General features: G+C 58.2%; 3 protein-coding genes across 4 annotated transcripts; 1 reads left to right on the plus strand and 2 right to left on the minus strand.

The window, feature by feature from the left end:
• Positions 1-928: 928 nt before the first annotated feature.
• Xab2 (XPA binding protein 2) lies at positions 929-9769 on the minus strand. Its single transcript, XM_047531464.1, has 19 exons — positions 9696-9769; positions 8315-8463; positions 7913-8036; positions 7455-7652; positions 6595-6729; positions 6344-6508; positions 5117-5261; positions 4613-4764; positions 4408-4527; positions 4138-4269; positions 3920-4051; positions 3729-3842; positions 2498-2660; positions 2214-2404; positions 1937-2059; positions 1655-1826; positions 1305-1434; positions 1118-1227; positions 929-1034 (listed from the first exon to the last, which is right to left on the minus strand). Exons 1-19 carry the CDS (start codon positions 9744-9746, stop codon positions 973-975), a joined length of 2568 nt encoding a protein of 855 aa, XP_047387420.1. The 5' UTR covers positions 9747-9769; the 3' UTR covers positions 929-972.
• A 203-nt stretch (positions 9770-9972) lies between these two features.
• On the plus strand, positions 9973-11455 carry LOC124968962 (protein PET100 homolog, mitochondrial). The gene is made up of 4 exons (XM_047531790.1): positions 9973-10084; positions 10738-10824; positions 10977-11009; positions 11308-11455. Exons 1-4 carry the CDS (start codon positions 10058-10060, stop codon positions 11389-11391), a joined length of 231 nt encoding a protein of 76 aa, XP_047387746.1. The 5' UTR covers positions 9973-10057; the 3' UTR covers positions 11392-11455.
• Positions 11434-13236, minus strand: Pcp2 (Purkinje cell protein 2). 2 transcript variants are annotated; one of them, XM_047531789.1, is made up of 4 exons: positions 13183-13236; positions 12504-12618; positions 12228-12352; positions 11434-11639 (listed from the first exon to the last, which is right to left on the minus strand). In XM_047531789.1, the coding sequence occupies exons 1-4, from the start codon at positions 13234-13236 to the stop codon at positions 11520-11522; spliced, it is 414 nt and encodes a 137-aa protein (XP_047387745.1). In that variant the 3' UTR covers positions 11434-11519. The 2 variants fall into 2 exon arrangements, with proteins under 2 accessions (XP_047387745.1, XP_047387744.1); XM_047531788.1 differs by lacking the exon at positions 13183-13236 and adding an exon at positions 12721-12816.
• Between the last annotated feature and the right edge of the window lie 1700 nt (positions 13237-14936).

The raw sequence follows: 14936 nt of genomic DNA on the forward strand, positions 1-14936 counted from the left end.
CTCCCGGGGCCTCCTCCGCTTCCCCATTTTCCTTTTCTGTGGCTGTTGTTATTGGCCTTTCCTGGCACTTGGTTCAGGGCCAATTTCCAACTCATCCTGTCCCCTTGCCTCCCCTGGAGCCAGCCTGCTGTTTCTGTGCTGTTGCTGCCTCTGGGCCAGGCATCTGTTCTGCCCTCCTGAGCCCCACATCCGAGGATCCAGTTGCCTTCCTGGCATCGCCACTAGCCACCTCAAGTTCAGGGCTCACATGGCCACCCACGTCAAGCAGGGCCTGGCTTCCCTGCCACTCCCAATCCTAGGCAACTCACCCCTTAAGCCCACTCTGGCCTCAAGACCACCCACCCCACAGTCCAATCCAACAGCCTGGGCCTCCTCATGTCCCCAGCTGCCTCCTGCCCACACAGCATCTTGTGTGACCTGCTAAAGCACAAATCGGATTATGTCCCCTGATGCCTAAAACCCCTTAATAGCTTAGAGCCTGCTCACGGCTTCCCAGAGCTTAGGACTAAGGGCCACGCCCTGGACATGGCCTGGCCTCTTGCCAGGGACAGAAGCACCTTGCTAATAAGTCTGCAGAGATGGGCTGGAGCTGCCTGACCCCACCCCACAGCTCAGGGATGGTGGAGCAGAGCCCCAGAACTGTCCGGGTGGGCAGGGGTTAGTGAGACCTGGGCAGCTGGGGGTCAGGTGCTCCCAGGCTCTGGGCTCCAGGAGCTTCTGGAAGGCCTGACTCAAGGCCTCAGGTGGTAGAGGGACTGGCCACGCAGCCCAGCGTGCAGAACTGGCTCTGCAGGGTGAGGGCAGGGTGTGCGCCTGGCCTGGGCTGGGCTGCCCCACCTCCCACACCAGCCAATCAGGGCCCAGGGGCAGGGCACTCCTGAACTGGCAACCCCTGGAGCACCTAGTGGCATGAAGGAGGCACAGGCCATGAAGTAAAAAAGGGCTGTATTGTGGGGGGGTTGGGGGAGGGGGTCAGTCTTCCTTCAGGCTCCCAAACACAGCAGCTGGAACGCTCTGCTGCTCCAGCCGAACCTCTGTGGGAAGGAAGGTAGGGAGGTGGTTACCCGCTGGAGGGGTTCCTGCCCCTGGCCTCCCCACTACTCGGGTGGTCACTGACCGTTGGGCTCCAAGTCCATCTCGTCCTCGTCCTCATCTTCACCCAGCTGGATCTCCTCGGGGTTGGCCTGCTGAGCCAGCTCTGCCAGCTCCTCCCGGGACGCGTCACTCCTGGGGGGCATGCTCTTTCAGCAGGGGGCTTCTCGCCAGCCTCGCCTGTGCCCCCCTCCTCCCGCCCCGGTCCTCACCTCACAAAGAGGATCTTGCTCTGGGCCCGTGGGGGCTGGTCCCGCTCGGCCTCGGCTGCCAGCTGCTCTGCCCGCTGCTCCAGCAGCTTCATGTCATCCATGCCGCTCTGCCCTGGAGCCAGATCGGACACTGCGGGGAGAGGGAGTTCAGACGCTGGGCAGGCCCTCTCTTGGGCGTGTCGCACACCCCCGAGGTCCCCAAGGAATTCCCAACGGAGGTGGGGAGGCCAAGTTGGGTCCCCAGTGCCCCCAGACATAGGAGGTCACGGCTTGACAGTGGACGCTGAGACGGGGAGCGCATTGACCTGTGCAGCCCGGCCACAGCAGGGGAGTGGCTGGCAGCTGCTTACCGGTGCCTGTGGCACTGCCCGACACCTTAAGCATCTGTGAGGCCATGAAGTTGACCTGCGTGTTGTACGTGGCCTGCACACTGCGACGGATCCGCAGCATCTCCCTGATGGTGTCCTCGTTGCCGTGCCGAACTTCAAACTCCTTCCACGTTTGCCAGAACGCCCCAGTGGTCTGCGGGGACAGGGAGGGCGGACGGGCGGTGGGGGTGCATGTGTATGAGCCAGCTGCTGGGCACGCCTCCTCAGGGCCCGTCCCTCCAACCTGGCTGGCTCCAGACTTACCCGGGGGTCACATATTTGGGAGCAGAAGCTGTAGATGGCCCTGGCGCGGTCGATCTCCCCGAGCTTGCACTCCATGTCTGCAAACCGCAGGCACATCTCCCGGGCATGCTCGTCGGACAGCACCTGGGTGCCAGCAATCCAGCAGGCAGGTGTGAGGCGGAGGGAGCTTGGTCACCATCCCTGGGCTTCCAGGACGCCTCCTCCCAGCACCCACGTGCAGGATCCTCCTGCCTGCCAGGTGCCCCTCATCCACTCAGGGACCCATGGTGGCAGGCACCTCAATGGCCTTCTGGTAGATGCCTCGGGTGTGGGTGACACCGTAGATCTCAGCGGCCCGCTTGATGTAGATGTTGAACATGTCATACTGCTGGGCAGGCTCTACGGCCCTGGTGGCACGGTCGTACACAGCCATGGCATGCCGCGCCAGGCCCCACTCCTCTTCCAGCTGCGCATACAGTAGGTACAGGGCTGCACAATGGGAGGAGAGAGGACCGGTCACAGGACAGTGGCCCAGGCTGCCGTGCCCATCCCCAGGTCCTAGGGAGTCCACGGCCTCCTCACTCTTGGCATATTTGGGCGGGCAGCCATCCAGCGCCTGCTCAAAGAGGTCCCGTGCCCGCTCCAGCTTGCGGCCTCCGTAGCGGGCGATGAATTTGGTCAAGTAGGTGCTCCAGATGTCGGACACATTTGGCCACTTGAATAGGGAGATGCCACGCTCGTAGGCCTGTCCCAGAGGAGCAAGTGTGTGAGCACACAGGGGGTTTACCACTCTGTCACCCTCAGGTGGTGCCCGGGAGGAGGCTGCCATGTCTCCCTCAGGCTCAGCAAACAGGCCGCTTCCCATCCACCCCACGTACACTGTCTGTCTCCCTCAACACACTGCAGGGGTCTGAGCAGAGAGGTGTGACGGGTCTCACTAAACATGGTGTCTGTCACCTCTGGTGACATTCCAGGTGCGTAGAGGTGGCTCCCCCCCTCTGCAGACACTGGCGCCCAGGGTGCTGAGCTGAGGGGTTGGGGGCACACACGCTCCGAATCTGTGTATCTGCACACAGGCTTCACAACCACCCCGGCAGTGGGGCAGGGCCTCACACATGGACATGTAAAAACCCCACCACCTACAACCTGTCCCCTGAGCAAAGGAAGGACAGTCATGTGCTATCAACATCTTCCCCATGTATGTGGAGGCTGTGAGAGGCTGAACCACGTGGCCTCCCACGTTAATACGCTGAAGTTCTAACACCCAGCGCCTCAGAACACAGCCTATTTGAAGACGAGGCCACTGAGTTAAAATGAGCTGTTAAGAGTGGCCTCATCTACTGTGGACTGCTCTTGCAAAAGGAGAGCAGGCTGGGCCTACAGGGGCACATCTGTAATGCCAGCTACTCAGGAGGTGGAGGCAGAAGGACCACAAGTTTGATGACAGTCAGCAACTCAGCAAGACCTTGTCTCAAAAACATGAAAATTAATAAAGGGCTGGGGGTGTAGCTCAGTGGTAAAGTGCTCCTGAGATCAATGACCAGCACCAAAACCCAGAAGCAATCAGACACAAAGGCACGCAGAGGGATGAGGCATGAGGCCCAGGGAGATGGCACCTGCAAGCGAGGCCAGAGGCCACAGAGGACCGACCCTGCCCGCACACTCACGTGGATTCCAGCCTCCTGCACTTCAGAGAGTGAAGTTGTTGTCCTGAGTCCCCTACGCTGGGGCACTCTGTCACGGCAGCAGCAGCTGAGCACACGCACCATGCCCCACACCCCAGTCGCGACCAGTCCAGGTCCACGCGCCTCACCTTGAAGCTCTCCTCAAAGTACTTGTGCTCCTCCAGGAACATGGCATAGTTGATGACAATCTGCGGTGTGGCGATGCGCAGGTCCAGGATGCGGTCGTACACGGCCTTGGTGGACTGCGGGGACAGGGACTGGTCAGGGCATGCTCCAGGCTGAGCACAGCCCCCTCCCCCTCCCCACGGCGGCAGCACACCTGGAAGGTGCCCAGGCTCTCCTCCAGGTCGGCCAGCATCGACCACACCTTCAGGGACTTGTACACGCGGTTCTGCACGGGCTCCGAGCCGTCAAAGTACTCAGCCCTGCGTGCGGGCAGTGCAGTCGCCTTCTGCAGGGGAGGCAGCAGCAGGGGAGGGGCGCTCAGGGCCTGTCCCCCCCGCCGCACCACTGCCCCCAGGCCGGGGCTCTGCTCACCCGCAGCAGCCGCAGGGCCTCGTCGTAGTTCTCGTGCCGGAGCTCCAGCTCCCCGCACTGGCACCACACGCTCGCCAGGTCGTCCACCTGCTTGAAGTTCACCTTGGTGGCCTTCTCCAGGATGACGCGGGCCTGTCAGGGATGGGCAGAGGCAGGCGGGGACTCTGCAGCATCGCCACCCCACTGCGAGTGCATGTGCCAGCGCACGCACACCTGCAGCGGGGCTCGCACACGCTCGCGCTCACACGTGCACACCGGCACGGCACTTACGTCGTCCAGCTGCCCGTTGTCTTCATAGAACTTGGCGAATGCAACCCACAGCGTGTGGGGCTTGCCTGTGGCCTTGAAGGGGTCCACTGTCTGCACGGCTTCCGTGTAGGTGTTGATGATCTGGGGCGAGAGAGTCAACCAGGATGCTGGGGTGGGCCCCGCAGGTGAGGGTGGAGCAAGCTGGGCCCTGGGGGCCAGCACGTACCTCCCGAGGGCGGCCCTGGTGCAGGGCCACGCGCTTGTGCCACTCATGGACGTGGTGTGGGTTCTGGCGCAGCAGGACGCTGTTGAGAAGTAGGGGCCGCCGGCTGATGAGCTGCTCGAAGCGAGCCAGGCGCAGCTCCAGGTCCACGTCATCTGGGAGCCACAGAGGTGTTCACAAGTGCCAGGGAGCGGGCTGCGGGCTGTGGTTGGCCTCCTGGTCCCTCCCAGCCGCAGCCCCTTGGGAAGCCCCTCCTCCTCGCACCTGTCCTCCAGCTCTCCTGCTCTGCTGGGCTCTGGCCCGAGCCTTGAGTGGTTCCAGCCCTGGCTGCTCCAGGACCCCAACACCATCCCTGCTCCCTGCAGGCCCCGGGCTGAGCCTTCTGAGGCTGTCCCCACATAGGACTTGCCCGCTGCCTGCTCTGGTCACTCAGGACTGCCCTCTACCCCACCCTCCAGGTCCACCCCATCCTCAGCACCCCTCAGCGATAGCTGCGGCAGGGCTCACCCTCTTCCTCGCGCCCTAGCTCTGAGGCAGTCTCCATCTTGGCAGCAATCATGCTTTCCTCAAACTGGGCGTAGCTGTCGAACACTTGTGTGAAGTCCCGCACAGTCATCACAGTGCGGATGGCCTCCTCGTACACATCTCGGGCCTGTGGGATGGGAGCAGTGAGGGGGAAGTGCCGGCAGGGGAGAGGCCCGTGAGCTCGCCGTCCAGAGCCCTCGCTGGGATCCCCGCAAAGGCTTTCCAGGTGCCCCAGCATCTGCGGGCTCCGAGTGGTAGCATGGAGCACTTCCCATCCCTCCCTGCCCTGGGAGGCCACACTGATCCTGGGAGCCGCAGGGCATCCCCAGTAATCTGAGTGACAGTCGTGTGCAAAGGGACCTTGAGGCTCGACTGAGACACCTGCATAAAGCATTTTGAACCCAATAAGCCCACACCATGCCAGTCCCCATGTCCTCCCCGAGGAACTGCAGCCTCGCTTGTCACAGAGGGTTCCATTTTTGCTCCGAAGCACCCCTCATGCCCGCCTGACCCCTTCTCCACCTCCTGTTCTCCCGCCTCATGGCTCCATCTCTCCACCCCTGTCCCTGCCTGGTCCTGCTCACTGCCTTGCTGGCCTCTTCTGGAAAGGGCACTGCAAGATTCCCACCTGCCTGTGAGGCCCCTGACCCCCTTCCCAGCCCTGCACGGCCCCCACTTCTGCTCCTCCCACTCACTCACTCCAGCCCTGCACCCACCTTTCCTCAGGCCTCAGGAGCCCCAGTCAGCCCTCTGGGGATTCCCGAAACTTCACCCACTCCCCTGTTCCAAGTATGCCACTCCACTCCCAATGAGAGCAGGATGACAAGGACAGCCAGTCACACTAGTCCCTGAGGGATCGAACCTCACATCAGGCATCTGCTCGGTGCTCTGCAGACACCTCAGAGACAACTCCTCCCAGGCAAGGGAAGTCAGGTAGGGACAGCCAGGCTTGGCAAGACCACGGCCACACAGCCAGGAGCCAGATCCTGAACCCAGATGTGCTGGGTCCAAGGTGTGTTCAGCTGCAGGGATCCCAGTCTGTCCTTACTGTCAAGATGGCAAATCGTGTGCGTGCATGCTTGTGTACAAACACACACGTCACCAACAGCATGTCTACATCTGTGTTCTGCCCATGCCCAATGTTCCTGAATGTCCCCCAAGTGTTAGAGGAAGACCTGCCCGACACTCAAGGCTAAGGGGCCCAAGCACCTTCTCGAAGTGGCCACTGCGGATGTAGTAGTCAGCCAGTGAGCACCACAGCTTGCCCAGCTGGTCGGTGAAACGGGTGAGGCCGCCGCGGATGATGGCGTCCACGTTGAGGGACTGCACCTTGTCTGGATTCTGCGAGATGAGGTCGCACAGCTCGTGCCACAGCTGCAGGGTGCAGGGCGTGGGGGTCTTAGCCTTGGTCTCAGAGGGAGGAGCCCTCCTGCCTGGTCCCCATCTCCCTGCAGGCCCACCTGGTAATTGGACTTGCCAGCCTTGGACACAAAGCGCTCGTCATTCACCACAGTGGCCAGGCGCTGTGCAGCCTCATCCAGCCGGTCACTCGACTTGAGGTACTCGATGTACTCCTCAGCACTCTCTGGACTCAGCTGGGGACCCACCAACCTCGCTGGAGTCGGTGGTGCCCCAGGGTCACACCTCTCCCCTGACTCACTGCCTCTAGGCCTCCTGCCACCCACCCTCCATTGTCCTGGTCAGAAGCCTGCCCTGTTGACTCAGCCCCACAGTGGTCCAGCCTGGGCCCACGATTCCAATCACAGTCCCAACTTGATCCCACTGGTCCAAACCCAGTCCAGAACTTTGAAGCTTAGACTCCTATGGTTTGGCCTACACAAGCCAAGATTGCTTGTCACAAGTCCCTCTCCAAATATCATGCAAAGCATTTACCATATAAAACAAATGTTACAAGTTTGAGCAAATGATGTCCTACCCTGACCTCATCCGCACCTCTGCCCAACAGAAGGGCCTACTGTACATCTCACAGCTGTTATCTCCCATTCCTGGCCCTGACCATGGCTGTGGTTTTACTACGGCTCACACAGTCAGCTCAAGGGTACCTGTCTACCTAGTTAGACAGCAAGTTTCATGCAGGTGGCAACCATCTTATTTACACTGTTCCCTGCATCTGTCCCTATCTCTAATGTGGAGTAGGTGCTAGCAAATTATTTGGAAAATGAAGAATCAGAAAATCTGGTGCCTCCAGGAGATTTCTCCCCACATCCTGTCTGTTAGATGATATCTGCATGCGGTGAGCATCCCAGCAAACCAGTGTGTGAACTCCAACCAGCGCAACTGGCCTGCCTGATAGGCTCACCTTGAGGAAGCGACGGTATCCTCGCACAGCTGTCTCAGGCAGTGGGTGGGAACGCAGGAAGCGCAGGTACAGGGGCCAAATACGAGAGTGCTGGGTGATAGGCAGAGCCCGGAGGGCACGGTCAAAGGTGCGGCGGGTGTGTGTGACACGTCCCTGGTCCATTAGGAACTGGCAATAATCTAGCCACAGACGGGGCATCTGGAAGTGTGGGAAGAGATAGTCAGGTCTGAGCTATGGGGTCCATGGCCTGGCCAAAGATGCCAGAGGTCATAGGCCCAGTCACACCTGGGACATAAATGTGGCAGAGCCCAGAACTCTCAGTCCCAGGAACAACTCTGTCCCAATGTCTCATGCAGAAGTAATAGGACCCCAGTCCTCCACCCCTTCCATACTGAGCTCAGCCCCCCTGCTTTGCCCACCTCTGTGGAGTCTGAGCCCCACTTTTCCCAGCTCCCCACCTTGTGCATGAACACAAAGGCTCTCTCGTGGCAGTTGTTGACATCTTCATAAGCAGGGTCGGTCACACAGCGATGCTTCACCTGTGCCCGACGTGCCTTTAGGTAGCGGTACCAGAGTTTGTAGCTGGGGAATTAGGAAAGGACATACACTAATGGGCATGGACTAGCAGAACCTTTCCTCCCGTCCCAGGAGGCAACTGTGGGGTGAAAGGGACTGAGGAAGGGTGACAAATCTCAGGAAGAGAGGGAAGGACTGGGACATCAGGGAAGTGCTGTGACTTATCAGGGGATGCACACCCACTGACAGAACACAGCAATCACCTGGGACCTATTTGCCACTTCCATTGTGAAGGGACAAGGTGGGATGGGAACTAGTGGAAGGACAGTCAGAGGTATGCCCACCTGCAGGGCAGCAGCTTGAGTGCCCGCTCATACAGTTGGTTGAGTCTGGGCTTTGGGGCCCCCTGTTTGAACTCTATATAGCGGAGCCAGCATTTGACTGAGAACTGGTTACGCATGATTTCCTCCTCATAGGGAAGGTCCTCTTCCTCCTGCCAGGGCCAGGGAAGGGAGAGAAAAGAGACCTGCCCTCAGAGTCTGAGTGCAGCAGCATCCCACCACTGGGGTCCATGCCCAATCTCCAAATTTAAACTCAGATCCCAGATTCACTGCCCACTGTCAAATCTGGGTCACCAGATGTCCAAACACCAGGATGCTGGTTCAAACCTTTGCACTTCAGAATTCTACTGCTCATGATCTGACCCAGTTGGACTGACTTCTCAGTTATTAGAGTTCCAAGTCAGATAATGAGACCATTAGCTGGACACCAAGGTCTGGCCCTCCAAATCCCACCACCCACTTGCTGGTCCACATCACCAGGTTCCTTACAGACCAGGGCCCTGGTCCAGATGCTAGGTCTCCACCTTACCTCCTCACAACACCTTTTTGCAGACACCAGGTCTTTGGACCCTCCAGCTCCCACTGTCACAAACTGATCAATCTTTGTTCCAGGCGAGGTGACTAGATCTTTTCCTCAGTCACCAGGGTTCTCAGGACCAGAAACCAAATTGCCTAACTCCTAAGATCCCACCAGCCAATAATATAGCTCAACTCTGCCCCAAAGTTTGGAATTTAGGCCTTTACTTCTGAAAGAGAGGTATGGACCAGACGTGAAGCCCTTAACTCTGGATGCAAAGAATCTGGTGAAAATGCTAGGCCTCTACTCCAGACATCAAACCTTTGGTTATTTAGCATATTACTGGTCGTCGCCTGACAGGCTCCATATCACCAAGTCCTTTCTTCAAACTCCAGGGTTCTTACAGTCCCCCACACCAGGTCTTTACCCCAGAAACCATACGCTTTGAACCAGACATACGACGTTTCGCCGAACGCAAGCCTTTGCCCACAATCCAGAGCTAACCTGGCCACCGTTCCTTTATTCCAAACACCAGTTCTTTAAGCGTCAAAATCCAGCTATGCGATTTCCCTTCTCTCCAATTCTTGGCGCACCCCCATTTCCGCCCCCAGTTCGAGACTCCTGTCCCTTAACCTCGGCAGCAGCTCTTTACTTAGGCCACCGAGGTCCGGTTCGGATACCAGATCTTTACTTGTGGCCAGCTCGGTGGGGGAAGTACCATCTGGCCCTGTCAGGGATCCCCGCCCCCAGTCCTTGGATAGGCACAGTGTAGGACTAAATTCCTCGGGCATCCCAGTCCCTATCCCCCGTGGCATCTAGGCCCCGATGCGCATCTGCGGGCCACCCCGGGTCCAGTCTTGGACTCACAAAGACAAGGTCCGGCCGCTCGGGCCGCGAGACGCGCGCCATCACCACCATTTTTCCGGCTCTCCAGGTATGGGCGAGGGTCGCGCGCTTAATGACGTCTCCGACTGAAGGCCCGCCTCTCCAAGCCAAACTGGTTTGCAATTGGCTGTACCCTTCTCGACCGTGCGGCTCGCGTTGTTGACTTCCGGGTAGACTACGTCAGCGACCGGAAGCAGGGAAGAGGCGCCCGAACATTACGTCATCCTGGGCTGATCGGCCAATCAGCTTCAGCAGCGGGGTTCACGAAACACCAATAAGCTGCTGTCTAGCGACTGCGGGGTCACCTTTGGGCGGAAGTGGGTTTGTAGACCTGGAGAAACGAGATGGGGGTGAAGCTGGAGGTGTTTCGGGTCAGTAAGTCCGGAGTAGGTTAGGTGACTGGTTGGGAGATCTCCCTGGATCTGCGGCGAAGCTGTAAAAAGGGGGGGACTCCAAAGAGGGGGCCGCTCCTGGAAGAACGCACTGGAGACTTGAGAGAGATTTGACGGTTGGAAACTCAAGAGGAGAGGGCGTTGGATTGTGGGGGTCGGAGTGGAGCATCTGGGTTTGAACTGAGGAGGCGGCTTAGTGAAGGAAAGGTTGGGATCCTTGGGGATCCTCGGGCTCATAGTGGGTGGGAGCCTCTGATAGGGGGACTCCTAGACTTAGGGAAGTAGATTTGAAAATTAAGCCCTTCTGGCTTTGAGGTGCTCCCGGCATCTGACTAGAGGAGTAACGAGGTCTCAAGGAGTTGTTTTTGTCGTAGGTGCTTTTGTGCTGCTGGGACCTGTGTGTGTTTCTTTGAGATGGAGACTCAGGACTCACAGGAATAAAGCCTCCTGGATTATGGGGGCCAGACTTTAAGGTGTCAGGTTTCTGTACCCTTAGTGGGGGTTCTGGGGCTCATGGGGCAGACCATGAGGAGGTGGTCCTGGATTCTGCCAGAGGGTGTCTGTCCTCCAGGCTCTGCAGTCTTCCTGGGTGGTGGTCTCAGGCCCTGCTCATCCACGTGCTGCCTTTGCAGATGACACTCTACCTCACTTTCCCTGTGGCTATGTTCTGGATTTCCAATCAGGCTGAATGGTTTGAGGACTATGTCATACAGCGCAAGGTGGGCATAGGAAAAAATATTCACCTGCTCATTCAAGGGGGTGGGTAAGGGGTGGGTATGGGGTGGGGCACCAGCCTACTGAGGACCAGACCTAGGGGTGAGATTCTGGAGTCACCTGGCTTGTGCCTCCAGCTATGACTTTGTCCCCACAGAGGGAGCTGTGGCCACCCGAGAAGGAGGGCCAGGTAAGTAACCTACCCATCAGAGGCAGAGAGGAGTCTGGGTCCCCATAGCCATGACATATTTTGAATGAAAGTTTTGCCGGTAATCAGGGGTAGGGAACTGAGAGCTAAAGGGTGTATGTTTTCCTTTTTGCCTTCTTGAGGGATGAAGTTGGTCTCACTTAGACTCCCTATAATTGGCATAGGTCACCCAGTGTAGACACTAAATTCTGAAGCCAGGAGCAGGGTGGTGGGAAAGGGTCCAGGTCCTTAGGTGTGTGCCCCCTCCTTCCTTCCCATCCTATCCCTTTCCCACCCCCAGCGTCAAGAGCTAGAAGAATTCAAAGAGAGGATACGGAAGCAGCGGGAGGAGAAACTCCTTCGCGCTGCACAGCAGAGCTCCTGAGCCCTCCAAGCACTTGAGTCCCAACCCCTCCACCCGTGAAATAACACATACTCAGTTCCTTGTTGCTCGTGCAAGTGTTTTATTGTCTGCTTTCAGGGGCCCAGTGGGGCCCAGGACAGTTTGGGCCCTTAGGGTGCTTGTGTCTGGGGCTGGGGACTGCTGTTCCTGCGGAAGCTGAGCGCACTGGGGTCCTGAGGGGCGAGCAGGGGTTGAGGGCTGAGGGTCCCAGCTCGTTTCTGCACTCCGTCCTGTGGATGAAAAGCTGTCAGCCAGAAGGAGGGACCAAGGGCAACACAGACCAGAGGTAACACAAACGTTGGAGAGAAGGTACAGGTGGGAATCCGTGTCCTTCCTCCCCCTGTGTGAGTGCCCCCTCTGTCTCCATAGAGCATTCTATTTATCTTCATTATCTGCCATTTAGGGTGGTGTTTGGGTGTGAGGTGGCAGATCTTGGGGCGCTCATCGGCGTCTCAGTCAGAACTTGGGCTATGTGTAGGTACAGTGCAACGTGTGGATGTGCTCTTGTGTGAGTGAGCTCCTGTGTCCTCCTCCCTGGGAGCTTGTCTCAGGAAGGGGGCCTGTTCTCTCCCTCTTTCTTTCTCAAAACCCTCAGACAGGGTTGGGGCAAGAGCCATGAGCTCCAGCCACAGCTCTGACACTAAATGGCCCTTGTGTGACCTTGAGCTCCGCTCAGGTCTGCCCTGTCTGGGGCTTGGTCTTCTTATCTGAATTCTCAGCAGATGATGGACAGATGGGTGTGGGGCCAGGGGTGGGGAGCAAGGTTAGAAAGTGTAGTCTGGTAGGTGTCTCATCAGCACTGACCGCACATCACCTACCTTGGGGCCAATGGGCTGGAAGCCAGGCAGGGTGCTGACTGTCACACGCTGATCATCCATTCGGCGGCCCTGGGTGCTCTCCAGCATGTCCATGAGACTGTCCATCTCGGGTGTAGGGTCACCCTCTGTACGGAGCAGAGACATGTGGCCATGAACACAAAGATTCCAAAGGAACCTAGTGTGGTCATCTCCCCGTGCAGCCACCCCCCAGGCTGCCCTGCCCCCTGTACTTCCTCCCATTCCCACCACCAGGAGCATCCCCATGCCCAGGCTCACGGCTCTCAGGGGTCTGGCCCGGTCCGGCCCGAAGTGAACAGCGCTGCTCCTCCATCCGACCACCCTGAACGTGGCTCAGCAGGTTGAAGAAACCCTCCTGGTCTGGTGAGCCCGCCTGGGGACAGACACACTTGGTCTGAGGGTTCCTCCCCTTCTCTCCTGGTGGGCTGGCTTCGCCCCGTCCCTGAGCCTGCCCTCTGTCTCCCTCAGCTCTTACCATGGTCCTTGTCGATCTGCTCTGCAGAGCTGCTCTGAATGAGACATGAGTCTCCTCAGTGCTGGTCCCCGCCCCAGGGGCCCCAGCCAGCAGCACCACTCACGTGGTGCCGCCTCTAGGGAGAGGCCTGCCTGTGACAGCGTCCTGCCTGCCGTCCTAGATTGGGGCCTGACAGGATGGCTTGGGGACTGGGACGCAAAGGAGGAAAATGGGACCCTGGGGCCACCCCTAAGTCCTAGTACCTGCCACCTCCTAGGGGTCAGCATCAGGATCCCTGCCCTCTGCTTTGGGCTGGGGACCAATACATGAACCTTCTGCCCATCAGCACCTCCACGTGGTGACAAATGGGTCAGGGGACCCCAGAGACTCACTTGCTAATTAGGTGCCCTACAAATTAACTAGTCCTGTCAGTTAGGGGCTCTGAGAGCTGGAGGAGCTGAGGTAGGGCTGGGGTACTCTTACCTTGCTTGGGGGGTCTGAGCCTCCCTCCTCTCCCTTCTCTTCCTGTTCCATCATTGTCCTTCCACTGACTCCACTTTCTGCTCTTTGTCCCAGCCCTGTGCCAGGAAGGCCTTTTAAACGGCCAGGATGTGGGGGGAGTGGATACCCTCTCCAGTCCCAAATCCCCAGCTCATGCCCCATCTGCTCCCACCCAAGCTTAAGCCCCATAAAGATGATCCAGATAATTGTTTGCCCAGAATATTGCTGGGCCTGGCACAAGGGTGGGAGGGAGGGCGGCCTGGGTGTGAACCTCACCAGACCCAGCGGCACTTGCTAACCAGATCCCAAGGGCTGTCAGGTGGAGTGTGGAAGAAGGCCAGAGCAGTTTTGGAGAAAACAGGCCAACAGAGGAGGGTGGCCTGCTGCCCACCTGGGGTACCCAGTGCAGTCTGTCTCCACCCTGGCCAGCCTGCTAGCTGTGGCCTCATCCTGCTAGAAGGGCAGTTGCCATCTGCAGGGGGAAGCAAAAGAGAAAACTGGAGCCCAGGACTCCTTCCCTGCCTCCCTGCAACCTCCTCAGGCACCACCAGCCAGCCTAACTCCAGCTCAGCCTCCTGGGCAGCGGTTCCGAAGGACATCCTGGCCACCCTGCCCTCTGCTCACTGTCCTTGAGGCTTGGTTGCCCATCTCAGGCTCCAAGACAAAATCTGGGTTCTGTCCACCTGCCACCCAGATCCAAGTTGAACCGCCTCTGATCCATCACCCCAGTCTCGTGGGAACAGGAGAGGAAGTCCCTGCCCCCTTCCCTTAACAACTGACTTTTTTTTTCAGTGTCCTATGAGCCCTGTCCCCTTTCACAAGATGCCTTTTTGGAAATCAGCTTAAGTTGTTTCTCAAATAAACTCTCTCCACTCTCCCACCTGTGCCTGGGAGTGCCCATCCAGGCCCCAGGTCCTCATGAATGATAGGGTGTTCTGCTCCACACCTTGGTGGGTGCATACATTTCCCTGGATTGCTGGAAGGAGGTACCACAGACTGGGTGGAATAAAGCAACACCTACTGTCTAAAAGTTCTGGAGGATGGAAGTCTGAAATTGGAGTGTCAGCCGGGCCATGCTCCCTCTGCAGCCCAGTTTCGGAGTCTGTCCTAGCTGCACTTCTGCTGGTGGCCAACCATCTTTGCTGTTCCTTGGCCGGTAATTACAGCACTCCAGCTGGCCTGTGTGGGCACAGGGTCTTCTCCCTGTGTGTCTTTGTAGGACAGTCTTATATGGACAGCAGGCATATTGGAGTGGGGGCCCACCTCTGTGTGACCTCATATTAACTAATTAATCTGATGACATTATTTCCAAATAAGGTCACATTCTGAGGCACTGGGGATTAGAACTTCAGCATCTTTTGGGGAGTGTGCTGGTGGTAGGGACACAATTCAACCCATAATGCGGGAGGACCCTGATCACCCCATGAAGTACAGTGGAGGATGTGCTTCTGGCTCCCACTTTTGCACCTGCTGCCTGTCCCCAAGATCTGGAGAAGGTATCCCTTTCTTCCCTGCTCCAAACCCTCCCTTGGCCTCCATTGTTCTCAGAAGCAAATCCAGATACCCTGGAGGTAAGGGAATGGTCAAAATGGATCCAGATGGATGCACAGTCCTGAATGCTGAAAGCTACTGACTGCCAGGCACCTGCAACTCCAGCTTCTTGGGGTTGCAAGTTCGAAGCTAGCCTGGGCAACTTAGTGGGACAGCATCTCAAAAAAGACTGGGAATATAGCCCA

This window comes from Sciurus carolinensis, chromosome 17 (genome assembly GCF_902686445.1).
Source record: "Sciurus carolinensis chromosome 17, mSciCar1.2, whole genome shotgun sequence".
In the NCBI taxonomy this organism is placed as follows: Eukaryota; Metazoa; Chordata; class Mammalia; order Rodentia; family Sciuridae; genus Sciurus; species Sciurus carolinensis.

Bases quoted from the DNA above. Each gene is read 5' to 3' on its own strand.
- Xab2 (XM_047531464.1), bottom strand. From the start codon at position 9,746: ATGGTGGTGATGGCGCGCGTCTCGCGGCCCGAGCGGCCGGACCTTGTC. The intron at 3,843-3,919 runs GTGTGCTGCCGC...CTGTCCCCGCAG, and splicing joins AGAGCCTGGGCACCTTCCAG to TCCACCAAGGCCGTGTACGA. The intron at 2,060-2,213 runs GTGCCTGCCACC...GCTGGCACCCAG, and splicing joins TCTACCAGAAGGCCATTGAG to GTGCTGTCCGACGAGCATGC.
- LOC124968962 (XM_047531790.1), top strand. From the start codon at position 10,058: ATGGGGGTGAAGCTGGAGGTGTTTCGG. The intron at 10,085-10,737 runs GTCAGTAAGTCC...CTGCCTTTGCAG, and splicing joins TGAAGCTGGAGGTGTTTCGG to ATGACACTCTACCTCACTTT. The intron at 10,825-10,976 runs GTGGGCATAGGA...TTGTCCCCACAG, and splicing joins ACTATGTCATACAGCGCAAG to AGGGAGCTGTGGCCACCCGA.
- Pcp2 (XM_047531789.1), bottom strand. From the start codon at position 13,236: ATGATGGAACAGGAAGAGAAGGGAGAGGAGGGAGGCTCAGACCCCCCA. The intron at 12,619-13,182 runs GTAAGAGTACCC...GTCTGTCCCCAG, and splicing joins GCTCAGACCCCCCAAGCAAG to GCGGGCTCACCAGACCAGGA. The intron at 11,640-12,227 runs GTAGGTGATGTG...TTTCATCCACAG, and splicing joins TCCAGCCCATTGGCCCCAAG to GACGGAGTGCAGAAACGAGC.